The 25,482-nt window shown below is 43.0% G+C and overlaps 1 protein-coding gene across 5 annotated transcripts in view; it reads right to left on the reverse strand.

The window, feature by feature from the left end:
- Positions 1–2,100: 2,100 nt before the first annotated feature.
- The window catches only part of dqx1 (DEAQ box RNA-dependent ATPase 1), a 35,380-nt gene continuing 11,998 nt past the window's right edge, over positions 2,101–25,482 (reverse strand). For 2 of the 5 annotated variants that reach the window (XM_076080000.1, XM_076080001.1), the window contains 11 exons: positions 24,190–24,572; positions 21,703–21,896; positions 14,267–14,720; positions 12,595–12,900; positions 12,223–12,322; positions 11,706–11,864; positions 10,115–10,306; positions 9,756–9,881; positions 9,246–9,436; positions 7,828–8,018; positions 2,101–2,994 (listed from right to left, as the gene is read on the reverse strand). In XM_076080000.1, coding sequence (XP_075936115.1) covers positions 2,787–2,994; positions 7,828–8,018; positions 9,246–9,436; positions 9,756–9,881; positions 10,115–10,306; positions 11,706–11,864; positions 12,223–12,322; positions 12,595–12,900; positions 14,267–14,720; positions 21,703–21,896; positions 24,190–24,522 — 2,454 coding nt within the window. In that variant the 5' untranslated portion in view covers positions 24,523–24,572 and the 3' untranslated portion in view covers positions 2,101–2,786. Of the gene's footprint in view, positions 2,995–7,827; positions 8,019–9,245; positions 9,437–9,755; positions 9,882–10,114; positions 10,307–11,705; positions 11,865–12,222; positions 12,323–12,594; positions 12,901–14,266; positions 14,721–21,702; positions 24,573–25,482 lie in introns of those variants that run through there. The other 3 variants (XM_076080002.1, XM_076080004.1, XM_076080003.1) reach the window with 3 other exon arrangements.

Below are 25,482 nucleotides of genomic sequence, written 5' to 3' on the forward strand. Positions count from 1 at the left end.
CCCAAATTCTGGAGGTAGTCTCTGATAAACCGCTCTGTGGGGGCGAGCGTCTTCATCTTGGAGGATGGAGTTCGGTCCCAGACTGTGGAGAAATGGGATTACCACTGGTTGCAGAATCTCATCTCGATATCTCTCTGCATTGAGATTGCCTCCAATGAAGACAAGCCTCGTTTTTCCAGTGATGGAGATGCCGCCCCACACCATCACACTGCCTCCACCAATCGGTGTTACTCTATCGGTGCAGCAATCAGCATAGCGTTCTCCCCGTCTTCTCCACACTTTGACCCTACGATCCAACTTCCTTGGAAGGCAGAATCTGGACTCATCGCTGAACATAACGTTCCTCCACATGTTCAGGCAGAGAAGATTTGGCAAATTTTTCATGGGCGCAACCCACATACTCAGCTGTGCTGCTCATCCCAGAAATGCATGTTCCTTACAAATGGGGCACCATTTAAAAGGTAACTAAACAGGCTTTCCAACGGTATAACATTTATTGCCAAGAAGCATTATTACAACAGAGAAATAATCTACCAAACACTAATTTCCGAACTTTTTGTTCGATGTTTATATATATACATATACTGTAAATATATATATATACTGTATATCGGTGCACTCCACAATGCAGACTCTTTATCTATAATAAAAGTGGAGATACTGAGGTCATGAGTCCATCCACCCACTCCTTCACCCAAACATTATTTATTAAATAAAGTATTCAAGTATATTCAATTCCATTTAATATATTTTGTAAAACCCTTTAACGGGGAGAAAAGAGGGAGAGAGCTTAGAGAGAGCAGCAGAGGAGGATCCTCTATCAGGATGGAGTGAGATAGATGTCATGTGTACAGAATGAACATAACAGAGTTACAACACGTTCAATGCATATGACATCAATGATTCATATGAGAGTAGTAAGCAGAATAATGATGGAAACATTACGACTAGTAATAATAACAGCAGTAGTGGATATAATATAATAATAATGATAAAAAAAGCAGTGATGGTATCGGTAATAGCAATGCGACTCCGACTAATAATGGTAGTAGCAGTGTGTCAGCAAGACCAGGGTCCAGATGATACCACGATTCATGGAAACCTGTGAGGAGAGAAAGCACAAAGACTCCGGGGAAGAAGCAAATTATCTGTAAACTATATTTCCCAATTTTAAACTGGACAGTAGATTCTGTTCAAAGGTTTATCCACATTTCTATTGGCCTGACTTTAATAGACCGAGTCTGAAAAGACAGACACATGTGAGACACAATGACACCTGCTGTTGTAAAGAATTGTGGACACAACACACCAAAGAGGCAGTTAAATCCCCTACGGCAGCTCAATCACACTTCAAGCTGCACTCCTAATTTTTGTCTCCAGCAGCAGCTGTTTTCAGCTCCTTAGCTCTGACAAACACACTGTTCACTACCTGCCCAGCAGCAAACAGACACAGTGAACATACTGAAGAGACCAAACCCTGACTTTGCTAATAGTAAACGTCTGTGTTTTACTGCTTGCTCTGCTGCCCCCAAGTAAATTAATGACTTTGTCTAAGCAAACTAGAAATTCTTTCAAACGGTGATTTTCACTGAAGGAGGGGAGGTTTTGCACAAAGATGCAACACCTCTGCTATTCCACCATCGGTCTACTGCTCAGCCTGAGACGACAGAGTGTCTCTGGAGGGTCAAGTCTGAGAAATAAAAGGAAAATAACCCTGATAACATACTCAGGGTTAGTCAAGTTGCATTGTGGGAAATTTGTGATGCAGTGTTTTTAGCTTGCCCCACACTAGAAGCTAAAAGTCAGCCATGCTAAATGTGAGTACTGTAAAGTGCATGAGGTCAAACCTCTGCTGGGCGTGTGGATGGAATTACTGCTGCTGCACAGTGTTCAGGCAAGATGGTGGTTGAGCTTCAACGCACACAGAATCTCAAGAAAAGAGCAAAGTCCACTCTAAAATGCTTTTGGTTTGAAACGTATCTGAGCTCAGCTCGGACCAAACCAGCAATACTGACAAATACATCCGTATATATACAGTACAGACAATACAGTTTACTAACTAGAGCAGCTTTAAAGTACAAAAGTCACGTAGCTGAGATATTTCCAACATGAAAAAACACACTTTTATTTGAAGTATTGAAGTACTGTATTGACAGAAATCCTATTAAATAAGATTTTTCATTACCGACACAAAGACGGAGAGAAAAAGGCAGAATCTAAGCAGGAAACCCAAAACCTTATACAAACAGTATCAAAAGGTTGAAAACAGAAGCTGTGTGCATCACAGTGAGCCCTGAGAAGCCAGAACACTGAAGCAGTGCGTATTGCTTTTAGCTGAAGTCTCTAGTGTCTAAACAGAAATGACACTTTGTTTGACAAGTATTTCATCCACTTCACTTTTTACAATTTGTGTTGCGCCACGACACAAATTACAATCGTTGTTTGTGTGCCGCTGCACAACGAGAGAGTGATTACAGACTATTACTACACTACTTTAGTTATAGAATAACAGAAACACAGAAGTCCCTCATTAAATAAAAAAACATTCTAAATAAAACTTTGAATTAAGTCAATCCATAGCACAAGGAGGAAATTAAGTGGTTTGAATATTTTCCAAAGCCACTGCATATAGATATATTAACAATACATCACTGTACTTTAGTGTTTTCCAGTAAAGCTCCATTTGAAATCACACAACAAAATGATTAAACCTTAATTTATACAAAGTACCAAATCTCAGATCAAACTATAAAGTGACAGCCGTGTGTTTAGTGTCTTCTTCCGTCTCATTGGACGACACAGAGCTCAGTGCCGGACTGACTGTGAGTCTCTGCTGTCCCGTCTGCGTCTCTGTGAGTCCTGCTGTGCTCGTCTGAGCCCTGGTCCGGCTCGCATAAAGGGGGCTCCAGACTCTGCCTCAGCTCCATGAGCAGCTCTTTGCCGTCACTCGACGGCAGGTTTCCCAGGTAGTACTGAGGGGCCAACTCCACAAGCCTACAGCAGAGAGGTGTTTCATTAAGCAGGCCTGTTACTGACAGAATCACCATCATGAGTCCTGAGAGGCTGCGATGATCAGTTCAGCATTTCAGAAAATATACGTATTGGCTTTCTTTGAGGCAGGCCCTGTTCAAAGTTCAGAAATGCTCTCATCTCCTCAACATTCCCCTTAAACCAACACATGGCTTGACCCAGTCTAACTTTCATGAATTAATTACGTCTCAAATGAATAATATTTGTTGACTAACTATTTTTCTTGACGGAAATAAAAAGTAACCTTTGAGTAAGTTCAACGATTAATATCGCAGCATTATTGAACTCTTCAAAGAAATATGTTCTCTGACGTTTTAGCTAGAATTTGCCTTAAACGAATATCCTTTTTACCAAAAGTGTAGGAAATTTGGGTTTAGAACTATGTTTTAGGAAATTATAATAGAAGTGTTTAATGATTCATAAATAAGAAATCATAATTAGAAGTGTCTTGGAATACATAATTAGAAGATTAATGATTGTAGAAGTGTTTTAGAATTTGTAGTTACAAGTGATTTGTAGTTAGAAGTGTATCTTAGTAGAATTTGTAGCACCTTTAGCTCTATGCTTGTGAAACTTGTGAATGTTTTTGCCAAAAGTTGCAAATCTTTATCTTTATATAGAATGTTTACCATAGAAGTGTTAAGCCATAAAAGACAGTCATTGAATGTTTTAAACTGTAAAGAATAGTATGTTGGGAGTAAGGGACAGATAGATTTCTAGACAGGCAATTACAGGTCATACCCGTGCGAGGGTCCTGCGAGGAGGAGGAGCCAACTGGATTTAGCCAATAGGAACTACGGACATTATGTGAGGTTTTTTGAACTATGTAAAGCGGGGGATAAAGAAATTCCGGCCTCTTGCTCCTGTACCACTGGGTGGGTGGTAACGACTTTTGGGGTGAGCAGGTCATATTCGGTGTAACTGTAAATGATGTACTCGACTATGCAATTGTTTTAGCATGAGAGGTATTAAATGCTTTGTCTATAATTGAAACCGGTTCTCTTTGTGTAAGAGGCTGGATTACATGCGGTTTCCACACAGTCTAGAGGTTCCATGAACCTAACAATTTGGCACCCCAGATGGGACGACCTCTTCGACTGGTTTCGTGCAAGCTTATGGTCATGAATCACGGAAATTTTTGGAGTGGCCACGAACAAAAGGTACGCAGAGCCGTTTAATGAAATCTGTTTAGGTAGAAATAGGAATTTTAGCCGGAAATGGCCGTGATTTGTGCCCAGAGGCTGACCACGAGGGGAGACGCATGACGCTAAGTAGCATGTGTTGATGCTATGGGTAACATTTCCAAACTGAGTAATGTATATTTACATTGTGAAACATACTGCAGAATGAATTAAGGGTACTGACTATAAGGGTGAATATTACGAGCACTGTAATAAAAAGAAAATTGCCACATTGGAATAAAAAAGTGGTTCGTCTGCTCGGCGGTACTAGTGTGCATGGACTGGGAGTCTCTCTGGCCTAGCTCGTGTACTACTGGGTCAGCAGGCTAACTGTTTAAAAACAGTTTGTTGGGATCGGCGTAACTGGAGATGTGTGGCCGGGAGAGTCTTTAAGTGGCGGCTTTTAGTGGTCTGGTTTTCGCGTTCCCGGGTCGAAATCGGCTTACTGTTTAGGAGTGCTAAGGCTAGCGGTGGTTAGCTTCTGAGGCCGGGGATCCATTGTTACATGGGACACCGACGCTCGGGGACCCACTCGTCGGACCTTTGCCGTGTATTAAAATAGACATCGTGTGGGCAATTAAGAGAAGTAGAATAACAAGCATTTAGTGGAGCTGGGCGGACTGAAGTAGTGATGCCTTAACTGGTCGAGTCAAACTCCCGTGGGTTTTCATGAATATCTTCGGGTCTGGTAAAGTTAAATGGCGTGTTAAACCAGAGGACTTAAGGTTGAATAAAACAGGACAATAAGTCCAATAATACGTGTGTCTAGTCTGCGTTCTAGCAGTGTTGAAATACGTTTAAAGGTTGAATGAGACGGTGCAATAAACTGTTTGTAAGTCACGTTAACTGTTATGGTAAAAATGTTCAGTTGAGAGTTCATTGAATACTCCTAGGCTGCATAATGTTTACATTAAATTCGGCAGAAAGGGTGTTGGAAGGACAAAGACAGGAGGTACATAGACAGAGAAGGGAAGTAGAAGAACTAGTAGGAGAACTAAAAGGTGAATTAAGAGAACTAGAACGCACCAGAAAAGATCTACAACAGCAGATAGAGGAAAGACGAAGAGAAAGTAAAGGAGAGGAGGATATGAAGAGAATGAAGCTGCGCCTCCTGAAACTTCAAATAGCGGAGGCGGACAGAGAAATAAGTAGAAAACATCAGGCCAAGAAACAGATGGCCGTAGCCGAGGCTGAGGCCTCACAGCAGCCACAAATTCCAGCAGAACCGGCCCCCACAGTGGTGTACTACCAACCTCCACCACATTACAGAGGCAGAGGACGTGCACGTGCATCCAACAGAGGGAGAGGTAACTATAGAGGGGGGTATGGAAGAGGGGAGTGCCATGTGTGCGGGAGTGAAGGTCATTGGGTGAGAGATTGCCCACATAAAAGAAGCGGAAGACAGTCCAGAACACCACCACAATGGGCTCCATTCCCACCACATCAGCAGTACTCAAGACCAGGTCTGCCAGGACCACCTCCCTTCATGAGACCCCCACAGCGACAGATGCCCATGCTGCCACCAGGACCATGGGGCGGTGCCGACCAATAGAATATACAAGGGCGCTAACTAACATGAGTCAAGTTTTGTTTTCACAGGGGGAGAACACAGAGGCATCTGCTGACAGGAGAAAGCAGTTGCCTATTGTATCACCAGGCAGCTGGCTGTGGATGGGGTCCACAGGTGTAAGTGGTACTGACCAATAGGGGGGACTGGACCATGGGAGGTTCATTTTATAGCCAAGATACATAGATGACATAAGGGTACCAAGGGGGGTGTCTAATGAATTTAAAGCCAGAAATCAAATAGCTGCAGATTTAGAATCTGTTTTCTCTCAAAGGGTGTCAGTCAATTGGATCAATTACCTTTACTATAACCAACAGCGTTGCTATATCAGGACTGCATGCACAGCTAGCGAAGACTAGTTTAATGACCTTGCAGAATAGAATAGCATTAGATATGATTTTAGCTGAGCGGGGCGGAGTTTGGATCTGCCTGTGGTACTTTCGTTCCAAATAACACAGCTTCTGATGGGTCGGTGACCAAGGCGCTGGCCGGATTGACGACGCTCAGCCAAGAGCTAGCAGAGGACTCTGGTGTCGATAATCCAGTCACCGACTGGTAGGAGGGGCAATCAGTTACGTGTCGACGATGAGGAAGAATTTGAACTTCTGATGGCCACTGTTTAGTTGAGGCCACCATCGATGCCATAGCAGGACTTCACAAGCAGCTCCTGAACATCTTCACTGAGATCCTGAAGGACCTGATTAGGCCCAGATGGACTTCTAAACACATCCGGTGAGATACTGGAAATTTGGAAAATAGACTGATTGTTTTGTTTGATTATTTTGAGGATTGTTTTTGTTTTATTGGGTTATAAGGGGATTTCAGGGTGCAATAATTAAGAAATGTAATTTTGTCAAGTGTAAAAAGAGCAGACAAGGCTTCTCAGAAATTTTTCTCTAGCCCTCAGGATGGAGCCTGGACTTGATACAGGACCATTCCCACCTCCATCATCTACAGCCCCACCACCTGGACACCAGAGGACTTCAACCGGAATCGACTGTTATTGTGTGTAGAGAGGCAAGCGTAGGGTGATCAGTTAGGGGTGGATGATGAAAAATACTTGAACTGTTGTTTGCTATTGTTCAGATAGGTAAACTCAACCTCGAATTGCTGAGGGGGATTGTGATTTCCAAGGTATTTAATCCGCTGTGAACAGCGGAGTAGGGGGGAGTTGTAGGAAATTTGGGTTTAGAACTATGTTTTAGGAAATTATAATAGAAGTGTTTAATGATTCATAAATAAGAAATCATAATTAGAAGTGTCTTGGAATACATAATTAGAAGATTAATGATTGTAGAAGTGTTTTAGAATTTGTAGTTACAAGTGATTTGTAGTTAGAAGTGTATCTTAGTAGAATTTGTAGCACCTTTAGCTCTATGCTTGTGAAACTTGTGAATGTTTTTGCCAAAAGTTGCAAATCTTTATCTTTATATAGAATGTTTACCATAGAAGTGTTAAGCCATAAAAGACAGTCATTGAATGTTTTAAACTGTAAAGAATAGTATGTTGGGAGTAAGGGACAGATAGATTTCTAGACAGGCAATTACAGGTCATACCCGTGCGAGGGTCCTGCGAGGAGGAGGAGCCAACTGGATTTAGCCAATAGGAACTACGGACATTATGTGAGGTTTTTTGAACTATGTAAAGCGGGGGATAAAGAAATTCCGGCCTCTTGCTCCTGTACCACTGGGTGGGTGGTAACGACTTTTGGGGTGAGCAGGTCATATTCGGTGTAACTGTAAATGATGTACTCGACTATGCAATTGTTTTAGCATGAGAGGTATTAAATGCTTTGTCTATAATTGAAACCGGTTCTCTTTGTGTAAGAGGCTGGATTACATGCGGTTTCCACACAGTCTAGAGGTTCCATGAACCTAACAAAAGCAGGCGTCAAAATGAACTCTGGCTTGACTTGGTCTTGCTCCATCATAAACAGACTGGAAGAGATGGATGTCTATGGTCTTAACTGTTTGGAGGAAAGCTGAAATAAAAAAGCTAACACACTCAAATCCGTAACAGTAACTTGCACAATGTACCGGTTTGACTCACATCTGAGGGTGGACTTCTGAAGCGATGCGGATGCAGTTATCACAGGAGATGGTGAATTCGTGGTAGAGGACCCAGCTCGGGGGTTTGGGGCACGGCTGCCGACACAGGTAGGAGGAGAAGGGATGCAGGTGAGCCACGTGGCGGTGAGTTAGCAGGAGGTAGTTACCTGAGCCATCAACATCATGAGCCACCTGAAGAGGAGAAGAACACATGTTATCATCCACAACAAAGTAAGAAAATATGGGAGGAAGAGTGAAGGACGGAAAGGTGGAAGGAAGACATGTTGAGGCAAACCTGTAATACAGTCAGAAACACTCGGGAAAGTGTGAGATGAAAAGTAGCGTTAGACCAACACACTGCTCTTCTAATATTAGGCTCCACATTGAAAAAGACAAGAATCACATATTGATTATGTAACTGGCCCGAAAATCAAACAGACATATGGTTCCTCTTACCTGTCGGTATCGGCCGTAGAGACGTCTGCCTTCTCTCGACGATAATGGAACTATACGGCACTCGGCTTTTGATGCTCAAAGCTCCAAAACAAATGCATTTGAAAAACTCAAAAGCAATGTCTCTTTACAGAAATCATGACCCGGTTACTCAAGATAGTCACAGACCTCTATGTCAGAAGTTTCATCTAGGAACTATTTTCTTTCAACCATAGTTCCAACATGAAAAGGTAAAATATCTATTGACTTTGGGGTGAACAGTCATGTAATGTGTCTTCAGAGAGAATTGCAAAGCCACTTTTTTCTCAACACACACACACTTAACATCACTGACATGTTTATCGGACGGAATGAGTAAGTTCAAAGAATAATATCGCAGCATTATTGAAACACACACACACACACACACACACACACCAACTGATGTCTGTACAGTCGGTACCTCAACACACTGCAGAAACAGGGCAGGATGGAGGAGCCAGGGAACTACCGATCTCCCTATCAGTGACGACCCGCTGTAACTCCTGAGCCACCAGCAGCAACATTGCATTATTCACATGAAGTTAAAATGCGGTTGTTTTTTCGTATTAAATTCCAATCTTGACGAAATATTAGAACTTGCTGGGCTTTTTCTTTTCTTTTCTAGAATGAAAAGAGTCGAATCACCAACAGTACAAAAGATGGCACCTTTAACAGGAGTTGCCTTCAACAAGCGCTCCAGGTCAAAGCACAACCAGGTGGACAAGAGTCCACCGCCATGCTAGCAGCTCTGTGAGGAGCTACTTTGTATGACTTGTAAAGTCAGCATGCTAACGTGTGCTCACAATAACAATGATATAACATTAAACAGGTATAATGCTCAACCTCTTGTTTTAGCATGTTAGCCCGCTAACACTTGCTAATTAGAAGTAAACCCAAAGAACAGCCGTCATTAGTTCACTCAGTTTTAGAAAGCAGGGTGTTTACTTTGAGGAAGAAGCCTGAGATGAGAGCGCGCTTGATGTTCGTGCAGTTGTCTTGGCATCCGAAAGCAGGAGGAGAAACAGGAAGCTCTATTCGCTGCATCACCTCCAGCAGCTCCGCCCTGATCACCACAGCCAATCGCAAGGCGGCGTGACTGAGGAAGTTTGTCGTGCACCACACCTCATCCTGATTATCTGCAATCACCACACAGAGACCAATCAATAATTCATGGATCTATATGTTATAAAGCCTCAACAGTCACATTAATGCAGGGTTCTCTCTGTGGTCATGAAGCTAAATCCAAAACTCTGTATTCCCTCTGATGCTTAAACACATGACACAGTCCTGTTAAGTTAGTGAACATTTGTAAGAGCATCCAATATTATGTGTCCAGTGATGTAATAAATGTCTGAAACACACCCGTCTAAATTCAGTTTGTTGATAGGTTCCATGATCAGTGGGAACCCAGTGACTAACAAAGTATTGATGTCATGAAGGCTGAATGGTACGTACGCTCTATGAAGGTGTTGTAAATATGAATGAGAGTCATGTGGTCTCCCTCTGCGTGCATCAGGGGTCGCCAGTGTGTGACAACAGCCTCCTCTCTGCTGGGTTCTGCTGTCACAAAGCAGGAAGGAGCTGACAGAAGACAAAGATCATAAACATCAAGAGTACATAAGTAAATATGTAAGTACTTGTGAAATTGGGCCGTATGCATACAATGCCTGTTGATTAATAAATATGCATTATTAACATAGCCATGGCATTTCAGTGTGTCATGGGGCATCATATCTCCTGGAATGTGAGTCGATTATGTCATTTTAATTGTTTTCCAAAGAGGATAATTATTCCCTCTTTTTAAAAGGTTTTACCTGTAAGCATGGCGGCTATAGTGAGCAGCTCATCAACACAGTCGTACTCGCAGGCAGCGATCAGGGCTTTAGCCAGCGGTGGCTCCAGAGGCAGCTCCGACATTATGATGCCCACCTCTGACAGGTTCCCATCGTCATCCAGTGCTGCCAGGTAGTCCAGGTCCTCCAGAGCCTGCATCAGAGCCTCGGGGGCTGGCAATGAGGAACATAAATATGGAGAGAGTCGTACACGTCAGTGATGACAGACAGTAGAGACACTACACTTAAGTCAATGAGCTACAGTTGGCGACTATTTTCAGCACTTCACTTTAAAAAAAGCTAACCTGAATGCATCTGTACTAAATAACTTCAAGCCCATATCAAACCTGCCATTTATTAGTTTACTAAATTGTCTTTAGACAACTCTGCAACTTCCTGGCAGTAAATAACTTCCTTGACAACTTCCAGTCTGGATTGAGGCCCAGCCACAGTACAGAGACTGCTCTTATCAAGGTTGTGAATGACATACATCTCAGCACAGACTCTGGTGAAGTCTCTGTCCTTCACTGCTGCATTTGATATGGTTGACACTGGTTTGGTCTCTCTAAAATGCTCCTGAATTGGTAAGAGTCCTACCTTATATTATAATATATTAAACAAATTAGTAGCTGGATGTTCCAAAATGTTCTCCAGTTAAATGAGGAAAAAACGGAAGTAATTGTTTTTGGGGTAAAAAAACAACAACAGTAAACAGTAAAAAGAAGTTCAACACCTTGGATTCAGACCTAAACTTCAGTAGTCACATTAAATCACTAACTAAATCAGCCTTTTACCAAGTATAATATAAAGAAACATTGTAAGGATCAGAGACTTTATGTGAAAACATGATAAACACACAGGTGTGTCTGAGACAGCATCAGACAGCTTCAGTTGATCCCTTCTTCTGCCAGGGTTAGAACAAGGACCACAAAGGCTCAGCAAATAACTCCAGTCCTCACATCACTACATCAGCTCCCAATTCCTCAAAGAATAAACTTCTAAATTATATTGCTTGTCCATAAATCACTCAACCGTTTAGGTACTAGATACTCCAGATCTCCGGACCCAGTACAGACCTCTCAGGTGGGCTGGCTGCTCCTTGAGTTAAAGCTAAACACGGTGACGCTGTTTTTAGAATCTATGCCGCTCAAATGTGGAACAAAGAGCTAAGGCTGAGATAGTGCCGACTACCTGCTAATCTGAGCTAAAGACCTGCCTGTTCACCATTGCTTTTAACTCATTTTATTTAAAATCTCATTGATGTTATTTAGTTTCATTGTTTTTATGCAGTGTGCTTATATTCTTGTTATTCTATATGCTTTTGTTTGCTTGCTTCTATTATTTTTGATCACGTGTTTCATATGTATTGATTGCCTCTGTGCTGTATAAATAGATGTGCCTTGCCCTGGCAGTGTAGTGAAAGCCTCTTCAGTGGTAGGTCCTGTTACAGTCGGTGTCTCCAGGAACACATTTAGCCATGATGACTCACACTCAGACTCACAAGGTGAAAACAATACCAGCACCGCTGTAGCAGCTGGTATTAGGTGTTATTCAAAGTAGTTCATAAATGTACCTGGTCTGTCAAGGAACTTGCACTGTCCCATGTCAGCAATATCGAGCCTCTTAAGCAACAGCACCAAGTGGCTCAGGTTTTCCTCTACCACCCCTGGACAATGAGCCTCCTCCATCCCATCCTCATACAGAGACTGGGGGTAAAGACGGAGACACAGCCCTAAAGACCAACAAGGAGACTGCATGTAGTAAACAGTCATGAAACAGGAAATGACTATATTTAAACAATTTGATTTGATTTTGTTTCAATTATTTGAACAATAGCTAAACAATTAACAATTTGATACAGCAGCTGGATGGTGAAGCTGCCTATAATAAACACTTAATGACATGGGTTGTTCTTTTGTGAAGCTGGCTATACAGTAAATAATTGCAAATCTAAAATCTGAATGACTTTGCGGGCATGCATCGCTGTCTGCCACAGTGACTTTAGTGAAGTTATTTAGTTAATTAAGTGAAAGTCCACATTGAACTACATCAGCTGGTAATAAGAACAGCAGCAATGACCTTTGACCTACCTGGGAGGTGGCTGTTCACCCTTTCAGTTCTCATGTCGGCCTGGTGTTTGCTGATCGTCCTCACGACCTGCGAGTTAGCTCGTATTTGTGTGTTGTAAACCTGTGGCAGAATATGGGGGAATGTCCACATTTACATGATAGTCTGAACATGCTGTTTTATTTTTACTTTAATCAAATAACTCTTTGTCCCCAGCAATTAGGTTCAAATCAAATATTTAAATTCTTTCCATTCAGTTGAGCTCATTAAAACAAATTTATATTAACAATACAAGCAACCAATGATCAGAGGAAATACAAAGACAACTGCTTATTATTGCTTAAATAATGTGTAATATAATCATGACATCTTGTCAGGTATGAAAACAAACTTACAGTTTTGAGTTGCAGGCCTGTGTCTATGACATAGCGAATGGCTGGCAGGGAGAAGGAAGCCTCTGCGAGGGTATCGGAGAGGATAACCTTCCTTTTCACCCCCTGACCTCCGGCTCCCAGCACTGAGCCATCCAAGACCTCGGAGCGGTCACTCTCCCTTAGCGTTGAATCTTCGGGGCTGGATTCGTAGACCCGCTGGGTCAGCCCACCCAGTCCAGCATGGAGGGGGAGGATCCTGAGAGGACCAAGCTGAGGACTCAGAGCTACACACTCCTTCTCCAGCAGAGCGACACACGCCTCTGTTTCCTACACACAACAGGGGAGAGAGAATGGAGCCTCAGTTTGAATCCACTCTTTCAAACATCACGCTCAAGCGCTCCACACAAGTTGTGAGGGTTCAGGTCAGCTGACGCAAGGCAACCCTGAAACGTGTTTCTCTGTGCTGTTGTTTGTTGTGTGACTGCACTGTGTGTGTGTGTGTGTGTGTGTGTGTATCACTGAGGATTAACCAGAACAGATCAGTATCATCAGACAGGACTGTGACTTACAAATGTAGCTGTAACACAGGAGCACACAACCGGCTCCATCTCAAATGGAAACCAGCATTGACAGCCAGCCAGGTGTGCTGATGTTGACATAAAGGGAGTTTAATGTGCATGAGAGAGTTGGATAAACTCTAGGTCAATATACAGATAGCTTTGCACTTGGATGGAGAACACATGACAGATACATTGTGGCAGTGTGTGTGTGAGTGAGAGAGAGAGAGTGTGTGACACTGGCTTCTCAGGTTGAGGTGTCCTCGTTTCACTCCTCTACAAGACAAAGGTGGTGAAACTCTACAGAGCTTTTTCTTTTGTTACAAGATACAAAAAGACTTCACTAGGAACTTGATAGGGTTTCTTCCGATTAACAGACAAAACTATTACTACACAAAGAAATGTGGAGCTCTTCACTAATGAACCACTAAGAGTGAGACAGGAGCAACAATAACAGGGCCTCTAAATGGAACCCTGGATAACTGCCGCATCATTCAGCTGATTAACACTGAGGTCATATCAACAGTTCCACATGTTGAACTTTGCCAAAACATTTTCTCCCCCTGAAAATCATTATTGAATTTGCCAAATGTTAATGTTATATTCTTTAACATTAACATTTTATGAAACACAATTTTTGGTACTAGCCATTCAATGTATTTGCATTCTGCAACTGTTGCTCTGTACATTACATTACAGTACAGTACAGTCATTGAGCAGACGCTTTTATCCAAAGCGACTTACAATTCAGATTCTATCACATTCATACACGTAGGCACAGCTGCGGGAGACATTTTGGGGTTAAGTGTCTTGCTCAAGGACACATTGACATGCGACTAGCGGAGCCGGGGATTGAACCACCGATTCTCTGATTGAAGGACGGCCCTGCTCTCCACTTAGCCACAGTCGCCTGTAAAGTAGTTTTCATTCGTATTAGCAGAGTCTTCTGTACAGGATTAGATATCAGAGAGGTTGGTCAGGGACAGCAGCTCATAGATGTTGATGTCACACAGAGATTCATTTAAACAGTAAAATTTGGTACTGAAGGAAGTTTTAAAAAGTGTTCATAAGTGGGCTTGTTTTCTCTCCTAATAGAAGTTCTGACTAAGGAATATAAAGTATTAGTAGACTTGTACCTGGGCACTGGCCAAAAACACCATCACATCTCCCTCCTCTCCCCTTCGGTGCAGATCCAGCACCATGTGACAGGCAGCAGCCGCCGGTTCCTTCCCTGATGAAAGCTCCCTGTACAGCGTCTCCACCCTGTTCAACTCAACAGCCATCCTGTAGCCCTCTACCTCGCTCCCCTCCTCCTGGTCTCTGGTAGGGGGTTCTGTGAGCATGCTGTCCAGGGAGAGGTGAGGGACAGATGGTCCCAGGAAGGCGGAGAGGCGAGGCGCCAGCGTCGGGTGAGTCAGGAGAACCACCCGGAAGTTGTCAGGCCTCTGCCGGCAGACGTCACACAGCAGGCCCAGCAGCACGTCGGTGGGCACGGTACGCTCCTGGAGCTCGTCCAACACCACAATGCCATACTGATGCAGTAGAGGGTCTGACATCATTTCCTCTAGCAGGAGGGTGTCACTGACAAACCTGGGGAGAGGAAATGAAAAATGAGATGAGGAAAGAGCCAGTATCCTTCAAACAAATAGAGATTTGAAAGCATTTAGACAGCAGGATGGTCCAGTGGCTCAAACCTCACATCACTAAGCGACATGCTAAATGGCTGAAAGCTACGACCTTTATGGAAGTACATGAATTTACATAATCATTCAGAATGCAGGAAAGGACACGGAGATCAGTTTGCAGTGAATGCACCGCTGTAACACTTTTACTGCCACCTTGGACAGCAAACTGCAGGGAACACAGAACAAAGAGTCAAGGTGTGGCTGTAAGGAAAAGACAGAGCATGCAACATTGTCATACCCAGTGTAACCCATGAAGGTGTCTACTTTCCCTCTGGGGAGGAGAAGGCTATCACACAAGATACAGATCAGCATTGTGCTCGGAAAATAAAGCAAGGAATGACTCATTTCATGGATTCCCCTACAGTTTGGAAGAGCACATTTTGATATTGATATCTTGTTGAGAAATTAGTTGCACTTGTACTCAACCTGTTTAAGCCCTATTATAGTATCCCCAGGGCACACTGCAGTTTATAAAACCTCCTTCCAGGAAGTTGAAGGTAGTAAACTCTCTGAGTTCAATCGCCCCAAGTTCTCCCACACAACTTGCCTTCTCCGTTCTCTACACTGGCTACCTGTAAGAGCCCGCATCCAGTTTAAGACTCTGGTGCTAGCCTACAGGGCAGTGAAAGGAACAGCTCCTTCCTATCTCCAGGCCATGGTCAAGCCCTACACCCCGGCCCGACCACTTCGCTCTGCTACCTCGGGGCGACTGGTTGCCCCGTCGCTCAGAGGTCCCTGCGGCCGATCGACCCGGTCGCGGCTGTTTTCTGTCCTGGCCCCACAGTGGTGGAATGAACTCCCCACTGACGTCAGGACGGCAGAGTCGCTGCCCATCTTTCGGCGCAGGCTGAAAACTCACCTCTTCAAGAAGGCCTACCCTTCCGCTTAGCACTTACCTAGCATCTACTGTATTCATACTAGCTTATTGCACTTATTGTTTTTATATTAGCTTGTGGCACTTATTGCATTCCTTTGTTTCTGCACTGTACGTTGGCTCTGGTTTATGCTCTTAGATGCTTGTTTGAGGTAGGGACATGCACTTATTACTTCTGGTGACTAGTTGTTCTCTCGAAAACCGATGTTGAATACACTTATTGTAAGTCGCTTTGGATAAAAGCGTCTGCTAAATGACTGTAATGTAATGTAATGTAATGAGTTGAACAGAATTATGTAAATGTTGTTGGAAAACCGAATCAAGTGATTCCTCCGGCTCCTCTCTGCCCCATTCCAGTAATGGGTGAGCCATTTGAAAGGGTGATTGTCGATTGTGTTGGGCCATTGCCAAAGACTAAAGCTGGGAATCAGTTCCTACTAACTGTCATGTGTGCGTCCACTAGGTTCCCGGAAGCAATTCCGCTACGAAGGATCACAGCTCCAGTTATCACCAAGGCTCTGGTAAAATTCTTTACATTGTTTGGTCTGCCAAAGGTGGTTCAAACAGATCAAGGTACCAATTTCAAATCAAGAGTCTTTGCCCAAGCACTTAGAACATTGGATGTTAAACATGTAACGTCTAGTCCCTACCATCCAGAAAGTCAGGGGGCGCTGGAGAGATTTCACCAGACCATGAAATCAATGTCACGCAAACACTGTCATGAGTCAGAGCGGGATTGGGATGACAGTGTCCCACTAGTTATGTTCGCTACCCGCGAAGCTGTACAGGAGTCCCTAGGTTTCAGTCCTGCTGAATTGTTTTTTGGACATGAAGTTAGGGGTCCTTTGAAAGTTCTTAAAGAGCAACTGGTCATACCAGAGAAGAGGGTCAGAAGTATCCCAGAGTACGTCAGCAAGCTGAAAGATCACCTCCAGCTAGCCTGCTCCTTGGCAAGGATGAAGAAGCGATATGACCAGCGAGCAGTCACACATTTGTTTCAGCCAGGTGACAGAGTTTTGATTCTTTTGCCTGTACCTGGTTCTGCACTTTCTACCAAGTTTTCCGGTCCTTATGTTGTAGAAAAGAAGTTAAATGAAACTAATTACGTTATCCAAACTCCGGACCGCAGGCGACGGACCAGAGTGTCATGTGGATATGATAAAGCAGTACCACCTCCGAGAAGGTCAACAAGGGTCATCCAAAATCCATGGGTTAAAGACTTCAGTCTCACCTATGGTATCCATTTCAAAGGTGAGCACTCCTGATAATGGTGATGAAGATGGGTTGGTGATGCGGAATGCTACACCACAGGGGGCAAGACTAAGTAACACTGAGGTATTGTCCCACTTGCCCCACTACTTGTCTCATCTCCCTGATGACCAGAGAGTGGATGTTATGGAATGATTTTCCGTGTCTGTTTAATGACATTCCCTCCCAAACTTCTGTCATAACTCACGACGTTGTGTTGACTAACCCTATACCGATCAAGCAGCATGCCTATCGGGTAAATCCAATTAAGAGGGAAGTCATGAAGGAGGTTGACTATCTTGTACAGAATGGATTTGCAGTACCAAGTTCCAGTCCATGGAGTTCTCCCTGTCTCCTTGATACCAAGTCTGATGGGAGTCCAAGATTTTGTACTGACTTTCGCAAGGTAAATGCTGTAACTGTTCCTGATGCACATCCATTACCTCTAATTGATGACTGCATTGATGAGATTGGTCCTTCCACATACAGTGACTTGCATAAGTATTCACCCCCCTTGGATGTTTCATCCTTTTGTTGCTTTTATACATGAAATCATGGTCAATATAATTTGGCTTTTTTGACAAGAATTTGCAAAACAAAACCTCTTTAATATCAAAGTGAAAACAGATTTTTACAAAATAATGTCAATTAATTAAAAATATATAAGGTAAAGTAAAGATTGCATAAGTATTCACCCCCTTCAGGTCAGTATTTAGTAAATGCACCTTTGGCTGCAATCACAGCACTGAGTGTGTGTGAATGTGTCTCACTCAGGCTGGCACATCTGGACACTAAGATTTTTCTCTATTCTTCTTCAAAACAGCTCAAGCTCTGTCAGGTTACTTGGGGATCGGGCGTGAACAGCTCTTCTCAAGTCCAGCCACAAATTTGCAATTGGATTGAGGTCTGGGCTTTGACTTGGCCACTCCAGAACATTCACCTTGTGGTCTTTGAACCATTCTGTGTAGCTTTTGCTGTATGCTTGGGGTCGTTGTCTTGCTGGAGAATAAATCTTCTCCCAAGTCGTAGTTCTCTTGCAGACTGAGTCAGATTATCCTCCAGGATTTGTGGATATTTTTCTGCATTCATGTTCCCCTCTACCTTTACAAGCCTCCCAGGGTCTGCTGCTGAGAAGCATCCCCAGAGCATGATGCTGCCACCACCATGCTTTACGGTGGACATGGTGCGTTTGTGGTGATGTGCAGTGTTTGGTGTTCACCAAACATAGCGTCCAGTCTGATGGCCAAAAAGCTACATTTTTGTCTCATGAGACCAAAGAACCTTCTTCCATTTGACATTGGAGTCTCCCACATGCCTTTGGGCGAATTCTTTCTACAGTGTCTTTCTCTTTGCCACTCTCCCATACAGCTTCGACTGGTGAAGAACCCGGGCAACAGTTGCTGTATGTACAGTCTCTCCCATCTGAGCCACTGAAGCTTTGAACTCCTTCAGAGTGGTCCTAGGTGTCTTGGTGGCCTCCCTCATCGGTCCTCTTCTTGCCCGGTCACTCAGTTTGTGAGGACGGCCAGCTCTAGGAGATTTAAACAAGCGCCATACTCCTTCCATTTCTTAATGATGGACTGAACTGAACTCTGTGGGATGTCCAGTGAGTTGGAAATATGTTTGTAGCCATCTCCTGACTTGTACTTCTCAATGATCTTTTCTCTGACTTGCTTGGAGTGTTATTTTGTCTTCATGTTGCAATTGTAGCAGGAATACTGATGAACCAGAGACTGGACCTCCCAGACAGGTGTTTTTATACTAAATTCACTTGACACACATCAACTGCACTCAGGTGATCTCCATTTCACTACTTGTGACACTGCTGGCATCAACTAGCTGGACTTCTGTTGAATTATGTCAGTCACTTTAAAGGGGGTGAATATTTATGCAAACACTTATTTTACACTATATATTTTTAATTAATTGACATTAGTTTGTAAAAATCTGTTTTCACTTTGACATGAAAGAAGCTTTTTTTGCAAATTCTTGACAAAAAAGCCAAATTATACTGACCATGATTTCATGTATAAAAGCAACAAAAGGGGAAAACATCCAAGGGGGTGAATACTTATGTTGAAAAGGGTATTGGTAAGTCCCTTTAACCCCACATGCTTCTGAAGTTTCAGCTTTTGTGACACCTGATTGTTTCTTACAATATACCGTCATGCCATTTGGTATGTGTAATGCTCCTGCTACTTTCCAAAGGGTAGTAAATGCAGTACTGGGAGATGTTCCACACTGCCGAGCATATCTTGACGATATTGTAGTCTATTCTGATGACTGGGTTGGTCACATGACTACATTGAGAGAGGTTTTCAAGCGTCTTTCTACTGCATCCCTAACACTCAATCTTGCCAAATGTGAGTTTGGAAAAGGAACTGTTCTCTATCTTGGTCAGCAGGTTGGTCGAGGACAGGTTCGTCCTGCGGAGGCCAAGATCGCAGCCATTGCGACATTTCCTGCACAAACCACCAGGAGAGAGCTGCGCGGTTTCCTTGGGATGGCAGGATATTATAGACGGTTCTGCAAAAACTTCTCCTCTGTAGCAGCCCCACTGACTGATTTAACCAGTCCCGCGAAGCCCTTTGTGTGGTCTAGTGAGTGCAATCAGTCTTTTGAAAGTGTTAAGAGTATAATGTGTTGCATTCCTGTCCTGACTGCCCCAGATTTCTCCTCGCCTTTCAAACTGGAAGTTGATGCCAGTGCGGTTGGAGCTGGGGCAGTTCTTCTGCAAGAGGATGACCAGGGCATCGATCGTCCTGTGAGTTACTTCTCCCGGAAGTTCAACAGACATCAACTTAGATATTCCACAATAGAGAAGGAAGCTCTAGCAATGTTGTTCGCCATACAACATTTTGAGGTTTACCTTGGGTCAAGTGTTAAGCCTATTAAAGTTTTCACCGATCATAACCCACTTGTGTTCATCTCCAGGATGTATAACTACAACCAGCGTCTTATGCGTTGGTCTCTAATCATTCAAAACTACAATCTAGAAATCATTCATAAAAAGGGGTCTGAAAATGTTCTTGCGGATGCTTTGTCGCGTGCACTGTAGAATCAAACATTATGTTTGAGCTTATATGGGTGGGGGTATTACGTGTTGTGTTTTCTCCCCTCCTGCCCTTCCTTTTTTCTCTCTCCCTCAGTGAGTCTCCTATCCTGGCAATCAGTTGATTGGGTTCCACCTGTGGGGGCCGGTCGTGCTACTCGGTGGGTTGCACCAACTGCAGGCTGGCCAATCGGCAGAGGGGGAGCCGAAGAGAAAAGCAGGAAGACTCAGGAGTTCAGCTGGGTCTGGTCTTCAATTGTCTGTTGTCGATGCTGCAAGCTAGACTTCAGGTTACTGTTTGTCGGGAGAGGTTGCGGACAGTAGGTGAGTCTGGGGTACCCTTTACATTGGCGCAAACGTAGTTGATTTTCTGTGTCTAGATACACTAGGCTTATTGGTCGGTGCCCCATCTGTATTTGGTTTTGGTCGAGTACATTTAGATAAGCTAGCGAAGCCATTTTGTTTGTTTGATTTCAGAGGTTAGTTAGGCCAAGTTCAGTTATGTTGGTTTCAATTGTTTGGCACGACCACACCTGTCCCATCCTCTCCCACACTGTGTTGAGGCTCACTAAAATGTAACTGTACGTGAGCAAAATAAATATTGTTTACGGAACACGGGCTATTTGTTTATCATTTGGATTGTTTTATGTTAGTCCCTAATCCTCCCCTGGACCAACAGAAAAGGAACATAACAGTATGCAGAAGACTTTCAAAGTTGAGGAGGTTTGAGAGGATTTGCTCCATAGAGAATCAATGAAGAAAAGCTTAATATTTCAAAAAGCATAAGAGGTAGCCGGCATGTCCTTAAAGAGCTGAATATTTTGATAGTTGAATGTGTTTTGTAGCTGAAAGTATGCAGAAGAAGAAATAAAGATTATGATAACAATACATGTTTGTTGGAATGCTGATGTGGAGCCAGCCTCGTGTACACAAAGGTGAAAGATAAGCAGAGCGCGAAGAGTGATCAATAAAAACAACATGATTGATGTGCAGATAAGCACAGAGGCTCATTTCACAACAGTCTGATGCTGGTTGCACAAAATGTAGCCGTCAGATGTGCCATGAGTAAATGTGGCTTGACCGTGCTCAACATCCCTCAAAATTCATATTGTTTCTCTGAATGGCCACTCCTGGAATCCGTAGAAAACCACCAATCAGAGAAAAGGACTCTCTAACACAGCTGTCAATCACTGCTTGTGAGGCTCGTGAACTCCGGTCAAACTGTCAAACTAGGCAGCGATGATCAAATATGAATCACGTTTCTCTTTCTTTTTAAGAAACATATTTCGTTTTGCTGTAAAATGAGAGTTTGTGACCCAGCCGCTGACTCAAAACAGTCGAGCCAAAACCAAGCATCATCTACCGGTCGAAGCAGACTCTCATTTTAAAATACACAGTGACGAAATATGTTTATGACAACATTTGAGAAATGCGGTAACAGAATATTGATTTATATTTGATCAGCACTGCTTGTTTTGATCTGAGTTCACGAGCAGTGATTGACAGCTGCGTTGGAGGCTGCACAGCTCTGATTGGTTCTTTTCCTTCGGACGAAGTGGAATTTTGCAGATAGCTCTGTTACCTCGACTAAATGATTAAATGGGGAGAAATGGATTTCCATTTCGTTATTGGTAGCTGTATCACTGCAACTGAAGATGAGAGTCAAGACCTAACACTTGGGAGAATGATAAGATGTTATGCATGCAGCCTAACCTGAGCAGGGTGTCGGTTGTACAGCTGTCATCATGAGACACCCTGTAGCCCACCTCCAGACCCAGACTGAGGTCCATCTCATCAGCCACGCGAAGGGCCAGACTCACCGCCGTCACCGACGAGGGCTGGGAACAACACACCAGGCCCTGAGAAAACTCATAGGACAAAGCATACTCCACACACCACTGTGGCACCTGCAGGGAGAAGAAAAGACTGAGGTTTTACTCAGTTTTTTTAGAAGCACACCCACTTTAAAAATAAGTACTTGAACATGAAGGTGGAGCGACTAAGTCTTTGTACAGTGGATGGACCATCCATCTTAACCAATTACAAGTAGTCCTCATTAAATGATTGTTTCAGCCAACAACCCGAGAAACACAGACTAATATCATCTTTATAAAGTTGTTATGGCCAACACCTTAGCATACGGTTACCTATTTATACATCCAGCCGACACAAAGCAACATCAACATTCATTTGGGGTTGTGTTTGTGTCCACCCGATGCATGTAGAGACAATATTCACTCTCTTTCTGGCTCTGTTTCGGCTTCCAGTAACTCCTGAGGAAAACATCTAAAATATTACATTTGGATTACACTTTGAGTAGTACCAGTCGTTCTAATTCAATCCTGAGTGAGAGGAAAGGTAGCAGACAACAGGAAGAGTAAGGCCAAAGGGACAGTGTCACCACGTTGATAGAGAGGTTGTGTTTTGTCCTTGGGAAACAACTGGCAGTAGCATTAACAGTGCAGACAGAGGAAGGAGGTGGGAAGGGGATTCTTGATGAAATAAGTCTTCAGGTTAACTCTGCTGTAGGCACATTTTAACGTTCTGATGTGTTCACATGTAATCTCGTAAAATGTAGTGTTGGTGAGAAACTTGAATAAATCCAGATGTTTGAAGGAGATGTTTTCACAACATAAATGGATATTAGAGCTGAATTATGAGCTGTTAACACTAGCTCTAAGCAGATTATAATACATCGTTACAACTACTAATGACACGTTTCATTTAATCAATGAAAATACAATATTTTATTTCCTTATCATTTGAATTGTGTTTACGAAGAAACAAAAACACCATAAATGACTTTAACAAAGTAAAAGTGTAACATTTAGAATGTTTGATGGTTTACTGACTTCAGAGCGGTTAAATGATTTTTTTGGACTGTGGTAAATAATAAATAGTCTGGAGCCTTGTAGACCAGAGGTTTATGATCCGATGCATCACTAGTTGGTAACAATAATGTAAAGTCATTTTCTGTGGGGTGTAAGCCTAACCCTCGCTCCTCTTTCTGTGCCCAACATTGTAGAACAAAGATGGAGCATGAAGCCATTATTGCTGTGTTTCAATAGCCCGGTTATTCTTCTGCTGGGATTTTGTTGTTAGCTTTTTGTGCCACAGACTCAATTAATCCTCAATATGACCAAACTGTATAGCAACCAAGACAGCTTCACACAATGCCACTTAAGGACACGTGCAAATAGACAAACGCAAGCAAATGAAGGAAACCTCTCTATCACTCTGACACCACAAAGCAGTAGACGGAAACACACATCTCTAGGAGATCCAACTCAAAGTCAGGGAGACACTGACAACTGATACATGGTTCCAACCATTCACCCAATAACGTTGGAAAATGATTCCAATATCACTGGATACATTGTGGATGTGCATTGTAAATGTATAAGTATATTTACTCAAGTACTGCACTTAAGTACAGTTCTGAGGTATTTGTACTTCACTTGAGTATTTCCATTTTGTGCTGCTCAACACTTTTCCTCCACTGAACTTCAGAGGGAAAAAAGAAGTTATTACTCCATTACGTTTATGTAAGTACAACACAGGTATTGTTGCAGGTGACTTTGTAGATTAAGATCTTACATATAAAACATGTGATCAGTTTAAAAATAGGATGCATTTGTTACATAAGTAAAGGATTTGAATACTTCTTTCACCGCTGTTGGCTATATAACTAGCATTAGCCTGCTGTTGATTATTTCGTGCGTTTGTCTTTATATCACATATCTGTTGTTGAATTGCAGAATGTGATTCAATGTGAATGTGCTTGTGTTTTATCTATGTGTCAAAGTGGTGAAAGAGCGGTTACCTTCATTCAGTGTGCAGTGCATTGAGCTCAAATTGTGTCTGCAGAACAGCAAATTAAAACGTTGTTCTTATTTTCAGTGTCTAATTTAAAGTTCTCATGTTAACAGACACTGATGCATGTTTGGCTTATGGTGTTGCATGACAAACAGCTTAGTAAAGAAGTGACAGTCGTTCTTAGTAAAGTAAGAATGACTTTCTCCCTCATAACAGTGTTGAGGAAATGTTATAGTGGTATCAAAAACATGGCTAAGTAGTAGCATAATGATGGTGAATGAGACACTGTCTAAGAACAGAACAGGTTCATGTTAAGAGTTTGAGCTGAATAAATCTCGGTGACTCCATACACTACATGTGATGTCCCTGTTGGATCCTGGTTACCTGGGTGCTTTTTCCAGCTCCACTCGATGCACTGAGCAGCAGCATGTTGTGGCTCTCCAGGTGCTCCAGCAGACTCTGCCTGAGCCTCCAGATGGGAAACTGCCGCCTCTCTTCCAGCAGGGCGTAGTAGCGCGAAGAAAAAGGCAAACCGTCATAAGGGTTCACTTCTAGGTCTCCGAGCCCATCCTCCTCCCCTCCTCCTCTTCCTCCTTCATCGTCTAAATCCCCAGATAGGAGGGAAGACATGGACAGGGAGTCCAGGGCAGCAGAGGGCCACACTCGGGAACCAGGGGACAGGGAGGTGGCTGGGGGCTCTGCTGGTGGCGATGACATTGCCAGCAGGGGTGGGTGAGGGGCTGGTTCACAGAGAGGCCTGAGATCACCTGCAGAGGGACAAAAACACAAGAAGCAAAGGAGGGAGTCAGGAGGTGATGCTCTAACGTCCCTTAGAAACAACATGGATGTCACTTGTGTTTTCTCCTTTCCCTTTAACAGGCCCTTCATAGGAACCTGTAGCATGTTTGGTATCCAACTGTGGAATGCTTGACTCCACCCAGATCTGTCTGTCTGTCTGTCTCAGTCAACAGACATGATCTGTGGAAGACGAAGGCCTGCAGGCCTGTCTGCTATGCTGGTTTATTCATGTGAGGGGGAGCAGATGAAAACAGAGGTACAGGCTTCTACCGTATTGGTGGTCCATCAGCTAGAGGTGTGAAATATGTGATTTAATACCAACATGTTGACATATTTTGTTACATAGCGGGTTTATAATAAAAGCAGAGGTACGTCATCACAAAGATCTATTATGCCATGAGGCAAATATTCTCATTGATTTGCATAGTGACCTCCAAGAATCAAAGATGTCAAAGGGACAGATACATTGGCTGAAAAGGTATACTGGTATATTGAGCTGCAGTAGTTAGTCTTTTAGTCATTAGACAGATAATTCATCAGTAACTATTCTGGTAATCAATTCATCATTTATTCAAGCTATTTGACAAATGATAATGCAAAACATTTCCTAGTTCCAACTTCTTATTCAGAGTTGTTGCTGTTCTTGTTTTCTGTCTTATGTGACTGTAAATATGTTTGTGTTTTGGACTGTTGGTCGGACAGAACAAGCTATTAGTGAAGGACTTGAGTCACTATTTGGATCCATGATGAACAATAGATTTATGTAATCTCACTGTCATCCTTCCAATGAACAAAGAGAGAAATGATGGGACTGAAAGGAATATGGTCATGTCATGTGATCCATAATGTGAGCTGCAGATAGCAGTAGAAATGATTCTA

The sequence above is a fragment of the Anarhichas minor genome, unplaced genomic scaffold, assembly GCF_050575085.1.
Source record: "Anarhichas minor isolate MPS153535 unplaced genomic scaffold, ASM5057508v1 ptg000073l, whole genome shotgun sequence".
Classification (NCBI taxonomy): domain Eukaryota; kingdom Metazoa; phylum Chordata; class Actinopteri; order Perciformes; family Anarhichadidae; genus Anarhichas; species Anarhichas minor.